The sequence below is a fragment of the Thunnus maccoyii genome, chromosome 18 (genome assembly GCF_910596095.1).
Source record: "Thunnus maccoyii chromosome 18, fThuMac1.1, whole genome shotgun sequence".
In the NCBI taxonomy this organism is placed as follows: domain Eukaryota; kingdom Metazoa; phylum Chordata; class Actinopteri; order Scombriformes; family Scombridae; genus Thunnus; species Thunnus maccoyii.
Window position 1 is genome coordinate 1,870,175 of NC_056550.1, and position 7,914 is coordinate 1,878,088.

Genomic DNA, 7,914 nt, shown 5'->3' on the forward strand with positions numbered 1-7,914 from the left:
TCATCAGATACAAATGTCAGTACAGAAATGCTGTATGTGCCTGAAGTAACCTAGCAACAGTGTCTGTATTACATAGTCTGACCACCAGAGAGCACTGATAAGGTTATTTTTACACTGTAAAATGTCTCACTACACACCTTGAGTACCGCTCTTTAAAGTTCTCCACAGATTTAACATTGTAGGACCTCACCTCATTCTAACTCCACTCCCCCAGGTTTTTTCCATAGTCCTCAGCCCCAACCAGCGCTGATTCAAATGACATCACTTGAGGTAATTTATCAGATTTCACACAGCTCCCTCTGGAGCCACAAACGGCTTTATACAACTGTTTTTCACATATGCTGGGAAACACGCCAATGTGGAAAATTGGTGGAGTTCCCCTTTAATTACCACATTTATTAATCGATGAAAAATAGCATCTTTAGCTTTTTACAACTCATCAACCTTAAAAACCCAGTGTGTGTCTGGCTAGATTTAAAACATGTGCGATCACTTGCTTATGAGGCTGACCAACAGTCATGATAAATGAAGATGTTTGAATATAGAAGTGTACTGACATTAGAAAAGCAACCGCTGTAAGATGAACTGTTAAAATAGTTGTGACTGTGTGTGCCCTCATTCAGGCCTGATTTATTAATGAAGAGCAAATACATTCGTCCTACCTTAAGTTATAAATTGCATTATTCATGAATGAGGAAATGAAATGTGCACTGTGAGCTGCAACAGAAAGACAAGTGAGGTAAGCAAGGCTGTTTCTCTGCCATCATATTGTCAGCTGCAGCTTTGCAGCAGGTGGTGTCTCTGCACTGCTCGCTGCTACTGTCAGCACCTCTCACTCATACTTTTTAGTTTAGGTGTTCTGAATTTCGTTGCCACTGTAATAATTGTAATAATCACCATGATATGAACACTTCCTGTTGAAGATGACTTTCTAAGGTGAAGTAGAAACAGGTCAATATCAGGTAGGACAGCATGTAAAGTCGTCTGTGTCTGTGCACCTATCACTCACACCAAACTCTTATGTCATGTTTGGAGAGCTTGCCGGTGTTGTAAAAGAAAACTTCTCTCAGATGGATTCAGTGATGCCAGACTATGAAAAGATCCGCAGACAATATGTTTATCAGTCTGCAGCTGCCACATGTATCATTTCATTCACTTGCAACATAAGACCTCCGTTTAGATATAAACAGCACCAAGTATTCTCGTGAGTTCACCCAAATCACTTTTTCCATGTTTTGACAGATCTGTCTCTGAGATTTCTGCTTCCACTTAAATACAATGGAGATGAATACTGAAATATTATCCGAGTTAAAGTACATAAGTGTTATCAGCAAGCTGTACAGAAAAGTATCCAAATTAAAATGATTTGTGCAGCAGAATGGCCACTGTCAGAGTTACATTGTTGTATATTATAGATATATAGATATACTGTATATTATACAGTGTAACATGCTGTGAGGCAGTTTAATCTGTAACAATGAATTATAGATTATAAACTGATCAAATCTTAATCTACACATTAACTAATAACTAAGGCTGCCAAATAAATGTAGTATTTCCCTCTGAAATGTAGTGGAGTAAAAGTATGTAAAGAAGCTGAGAATGTAAATACTAAATTGTACTGAAGTAGAGTACTTGATTAAATGTACTCAGTTACTTTATACCACTGGTTTTTGCTTTGAAAAAATCTCTTTCAAGAGTCTCACTGTTACTCAGGCGGATTATCCAGAACAGATTTCATTCCTGCAGATGAAAGTAGTTCCAGTGAAAACTGCTCACAGTGAAGTTGAAGAGCTTGCCATCTGTTCTTTAAAGAATTTGGACAGCAGACACCAGCTTTTGGCTGATGAAGATGACTGTGATGAAAGAAATCTCAAATAAAGCTGAAGTGTCAAACAGTCTTGTCAAAGGTTAAAATGTTTGTGTATTAATAAGCAGAGGATGTGATGACAGATGATGATGGAAGCTGATATTTCATCAATGATATTAAGAATTAAAAGGTCCTTAGTATATTTTAAAAATGATGTGTTTTTCTCCAAACTAACAAAAAAAAAAATCCCAGTCAAGTTTATTGGTCAGTTGTGCTGCATCATACAGTGTTTTCTGACAGTGTATTTTACATGTACAGTGTGCAGACAGCAAGGCAAAATAGGTGTAAAAATTTAGACAAGTGAACACCAAACCTGCTATAACTGACAGGCCTACAGGTCAAGCAGTAGGACTTAATTCTCAAAATCTAACTTTATCACAACTTTAATCTACATCTTTTTTTTCTTGAAATTACAGTTTTAATATCTATTATATCATTTAAATGAAATTGAATCAAATTCTTTATCTTTTTCATTGTAGTAGAGTGTGACTGTGCTGTTGAGTGGAAGAGGCTGTCAGGCTGGGTGGAGGGTGATCTCTGGGTGTGGCTTTGATGGGTGCAGTTGTCCGGCAGCAGTCAGTCTGTGGTCAGCATCAGTCCGACACGGAGACATAGTCTACTGAAAGGCTTTAGGTAAGGTGGAGATTTGCTGTTATTTCATATTTAAATGTATCTTTTATAGCTGATAAAATGACACTGAATTAGATGAAGATTCTGAACTGAGCATTCATATTGATCCATACAATAGATCTTTACAACAATCTGTGTTCTGCTGTCAGACTGAGAGATGCTGTAGGTGCTGTGGGTGAATTTGCTGTTGTGTAGCTGTGGGACATGTTTATATGGTGGAGTTCAGGCTTCTTGTACATTCTCTGTTTGATTTTTCAGAGAAAGTTTCCTGATAGTTTTTCCCACTCAATCTAGAACAGAAATCTGTTTTTAAAATAGTTTGAAAGGTTAAAAAAAGGTTAACAATAACTCTGGCATTACATATCTTTCTGATTGTTAACAAATGCCATGTGCAGACCCGAACCAACAATTGATTTATCTACTAACAAGTATTCCCACACACACCATCGTGCTGCCAGAAACACTCAGTAGAGCACAAAATGTGTATTAATCCGCAGCTGAAAATAGTCCTCAACAAATGCACTATTTCCTCCTCTTTGAGTATGGTTTGTTAAAAACTACAGTGACCAGCTGTTTTTGGAAATGACTGAGACTACAGCCATGCTAGCAGCTCTGTGAAGCTTTACTTTGACACAGCAGTGGTTTTAGCTAAATGCTAATGTCAGCATAGTTTAGTGTGTTAGCATGCTAATATTCGCTAATTAGCACTAAAAATCAAAGTACAGTTGGGGCTGATGGAATGTCGTTAGTTTTGCAGGTCATAACACAAAATATTGGACAAATTTAAAAAATTTGACCTGATGATATTGCTATGAATTACCAAAGTTATTATAATGTATCCTGAGTGGAACATGAATGTCTGAACCAAAAGTTCATGGCAATCCATCCAATAGAATATTTCCATCTGGACCAAAGTGGTGGACCGACCGACTGACTTATCAGAATGGCTAAAAATGAAACTATATAAAGATGAAGGTTTATATCTTCAGTAGGAACCAGTGGGCTTATAGCTGAGAGCCATGGGTGGGGCAGCTATTGAGAAACGGATGTTGGTTTGGTTACTGACAATAAGAAAAAATATAGAAATTCTGCAGCCATCAGACTTTGTTCTGTGGTGTGGTGCGCATTATCTCCAGTGTGATGATGTTCTCCACAGCAGCCACCATATCAACGATGGATCCTTCCTCCCAGGACGGAGAGGACACTGAAGCCTCCGTACCTCTCAACCCTGTCCAAGAGTCCCTTGACCATCAGGAATCCCCGGCTGCATCCTGCTGGCTCCTCTACTTGAAGCCTGTGGTTGCCATCAGTGTTGGCATGCTGCTGTTTGGATCAGGCACAGCTCTGTCCCTGCTCTACTTCACACAGGTGCGAAATGTCTCCTACCTGCTGGGGCCACTGTTCCTCTCTGTGGGTCTGATGTTGCTGGTCACTGGTCTGGTCTGGATCCCCGTGCTCAAACACAGCCTGGGACACAAAGCGCTCACCAAGGTCAACCATGGCATGGGGCTCCAAGTGGACCACAAACACCACTGATGGGGAATTCAGACTGGAACCTTTGTTTCTTTTCTGTATTTTATTTGATGAAAATGTCAAAGTTTGCAGTAAAAATGGTGGAGTTTGTATTTTCTCTCACACACATGGGTTATTTTCTGCTGTCCATCTGTCCCACTGTGATCCATAGAGGCTCTTCTGCATGCTCGTTGGTCCCTGTGTTATTTATTTATTTGCCTTTCTGCTCATTGTGGCTGCTGGCTGGCCTGTGTAATCCTTTAGAACAGGATTACCGAGGCAGAGAAATGCCAGTGGACATATCCATCTCTGATTGTTCTGACATCAACATGGCCACCAGTTGTAGACCACCCAATCCCCACCCCTACACACACACACACACACATTTTAGCTTTGTGCTGTGGCATCAGGCCAAAGCGAATGAAATGATCTGACATGATCTAACCTGCAGTCCATCTGTCTGCGTGCAGTATGCAAATACCCTGTCAGAAAACAACTGTTTGTGACACAGAAACAGATGCAAACATGAATATCTGTTAATATAGAATGTTGGACATCATTCACTTTCTCATCTTTCTGTTTCAGTTCATAGGTGAATGGATTTGTTAATTAAATTTTTTGGGGGAAATTACAGCAGTTTTTTGTGAACTTGATTCAACTCTCCTCTCCCCACGCAGTGCAGACTTTACACCATTCAGCCCTCAGTACCTACACCCATCAAAGAATTCATTCACCCATTCTTAGATGAAGATTAAGACAATGAGTGACAAAAAAATCATTACAGCGAGGAAACCTCTTTCACTGTTCATATGCACACCTGACTGTTGTTTTAAGACAACACTTGAAAAATTGTGAACCTATTTTTTAGGCTCACAAAGGTAATCAGGGCTATTGCCGTGCACTGCATACTGCAGTATCCTCCTGTATGTTCCTGTTATTTGATCCACCACTATATGCACTGCATAATAGGCTTGGAAGACCCAGTCCACACATAAATACTCCCAACTTTTTCTAGCCTAGTTATGATCAGCCTTACTGACACTGGCATGCCAGGTAACCTTATGTGTTCTTCCCCTGATGTCTGCCTGTCAGTCAGGTCAGTAAGTATTTCACAATAAGGTGACAAAACAAATGTGGATAACACTCAGGGCTATAAAACCTGCAGCCGAGTCAATAGTCTATTTCCTGAGAGGGAATATTTTACCTGCCAGGTAGATCTCTCGGCCCCTCCTCCAGTGGGCACCACGCCCCTCCTCTATGAGTCTCAGGCAGGCTACCTGAGCGACACAGAGCGTTTCACCTGGCTCACCTGACAGCCGCCCTGAAACCCAATGCCACGACACAAAGGCATCGGGAAATAAGCAGTTATTGTCAGAGACCCCCGCGTCTCTCCGGGGTCATATACTGTATGTTGACATGGAACCGGAGTACCGGGGCCTGGGCCGCTGTGCGTTCTGTTTCTGGCTCGCAGTAGCCTTTGACATTGTGGGACTTCTCGTGCTTCTCATCGGGGTGTTTGTGAACGTGTTTTTCTATGACCTGCTTATCTACGCCGGCGCCATCGTCATCTTCCTCAGCCTCATCTGGTGGGTGTTCTGGTACTCTGGGAACATCGAGGTGCCCCCGGCGGAGCTGGAGGATGATGTCGGGTTATTGAAGAAAGACAAGGGCGGTTTTAGCGGCGCGATGAGTCGCCTGTCCAGCCGCGTGTCCAACACCATCAGGAACTCGTTCCGCAGGAACGGAGGACCGTCAAGCACCCGCGCGCAGAGGTCAGCCGCCGGGCCGACCTTGGCACCGCTGGGGGAGCAGGTGGTCGTTGCCATGGCAACGATGACTCCGCATGAGGATACCCCACACAATACTGTCCCTTCAGTGGCGGTCTGTGACGTAGCCTAGACATGCCGCACACAGCAACAGAGACCTCAACTACATAATGTAAGCCGACCGGTGAGGACTTAGCCACAGTGTAACAATTCATTTAGTATATGAAGGTTAAGAAATATAACAATGAAATGTGGATGATGGAGAGCAGTGAGGTTTCAGTTTGGTAGAGTCTATGTTTAAACACGTCATGACAGCTCAACCTTTCTTCCACGGCCTGCACGTGTAATGGGCTGTAGCCAAGACTCCCCAATGCAACTGTTTTAAACTAGCCAACAAGATAGTCTGTTTAGCCTATTTACTTTCAATATATTCGTTTTCCTTTTTACAAACTGTGCAGTGATATTTTCTGTAATTTTTTATCTATCTGATGGTCTAACGGCTGTTTCACAGGCCTCTCACAGGAGGAGGCCTGTGAAACTGGTTTATTCTGGTGAGCAGAAGAAATAGATCCATATAAAATCTTATTTTATTTGTATATATTTACACAGTGTATACTTATTTTTTCATTATTTATTTAACCTAAAAACTGAAGACTTATACGTATGTGTAATTTGTGTGTATTTGTAGGTAAGACTCGGGTCATTAGACCTCCCAAATTCTCAGAAGTATCACCAGTTTGTGTCTTCAGTGGTAGCTGAGGTCCTTCATATACCTGCCTTAGATAGCCCACCATGACTAAACAAAAACGTTTAATTTCGATATTTTCCTAAATAGAAACACATATAAAACTCACATTGATCCGACAAATGTTTCGTTCAGTAAAAATGAATATTAAAATGACAACAAAGTGAAGTTTATTTTATTACATTGAAATTTGTGTGTTTGATGTTTGATCAATATGGAACATGATAAAACAAATACATCTAAAATGTATTGGGGTTATGGACGCAGAAGGAATTGTTGGCCTATTTTAAATCAGTTCATTTGAACAGGGTTTGAACATGAATTATCTTTATTAAATAAAAACTAGAACCATGGAAAAGATCTTCTTTAAGAATGCATCATCCTATCTGAGTATAACTTCATTTTCTTTCAGTTTGTAGTTTAAATGCGGAACTAAAAGGACTATTTGTGGCTGTGGCAGTAAAAATCTCTTATCACTGGATAATTATTAACTATAGTTCATGCTGCTCACTGAAAGACAAGCCCAGTTTAAACAGCAGCAAAGGTTTTCCTGAAACTTCCTTCAAAACGTCATTATTCACAGATGACATGACTTTTCTGATCACCACTTGTGAACTAAAAAAAACCAACTCATCTCCACACTGTGCACGAGCTTTAATAATGATGTTTCATTCATCTTCTACCCCACAGAGACTGGATTAGATCCTTGCAGTACTGGACTGAGGAGAGCCTTGCTCTCTCCCTGCAGTGCCTTCAGCTGACTCCACTTGATGCTCCACTTTTTTACTCTTTGTGTGTTTAATGAAGAATTATTCATAATTGATTGTGAAGTGTTGTTGAGTCTTTATTAAATATGTATATTTTCCTAATAAATGTTATGTCTTTAATCAGTATGTTAGTGTCTGGATTCAGTCTGTTTGAGATAAATACACATTGTTACATTTCTAGGACAGGCCTGCAGCAATTCATAATGTGACAACAGAAATTCAGTTATGTATACACATATCTTTTTTATCACTGTTTCACAATGCATGGCTGCATCATGAGTTAAGTTGTCTTGCAAATGGATCAGTGCTACATCGTGTGATAGTATGTGATCATGACTCACTAATATGTGATATTACAGCTAAAATGTTATTTTAGTATCTTTTTTTACATCTATTTCTTACATCAGTGTGGTTTTACAGCAATTTGAACTTATTTTAACAAATTATTGAAATGATAGAGGCAAAGAAGAGACACAGTACATGTATATAGATATATTGGCCACATCCCATCAGTCTGAAGAATGTCAATTTAAGCTTCATCCATGTGTACATACCTGAAACAGAGAAGACAGATGATTCCTTATGATGATTTATAATCAAACAATTAAAATTCTGGACAGGAAA

The 7,914-nt window shown here is 40.1% G+C and overlaps 2 protein-coding genes across 3 annotated transcripts; both read left to right on the forward strand.

The window, feature by feature from the left end:
* The first annotated feature begins 2,420 nt into the window (after window positions 1-2,420).
* Window positions 2,421-5,130, forward strand: LOC121885032 (phosphoinositide-interacting protein-like). Its single transcript, XM_042394212.1, has 2 exons — window positions 2,421-2,503; window positions 3,657-5,130. Exon 2 carries the CDS (start codon window positions 3,674-3,676, stop codon window positions 4,034-4,036), a length of 363 nt encoding a protein of 120 aa, XP_042250146.1. The 5' UTR covers window positions 2,421-2,503; window positions 3,657-3,673; the 3' UTR covers window positions 4,037-5,130.
* Window positions 5,131-5,301: 171 nt separating this feature from the next.
* si:dkeyp-72e1.6 (transmembrane protein 238-like) lies at window positions 5,302-7,416 on the forward strand. Of its 2 annotated transcripts, none has more exons than XR_006092445.1 (2): window positions 5,302-5,962; window positions 7,214-7,416. XR_006092445.1 is itself a non-coding variant. In XM_042394211.1 (2 exons), exon 1 carries the CDS (start codon window positions 5,429-5,431, stop codon window positions 5,909-5,911), a length of 483 nt encoding a protein of 160 aa, XP_042250145.1. In that variant the 5' UTR covers window positions 5,304-5,428; the 3' UTR covers window positions 5,912-5,950; window positions 7,214-7,416. The 2 variants fall into 2 exon arrangements, 1 of the variants encoding a protein (XP_042250145.1); XM_042394211.1 differs by having other exon boundaries at window positions 5,304-5,950.
* The last annotated feature ends 498 nt before the right edge of the window (window positions 7,417-7,914 follow it).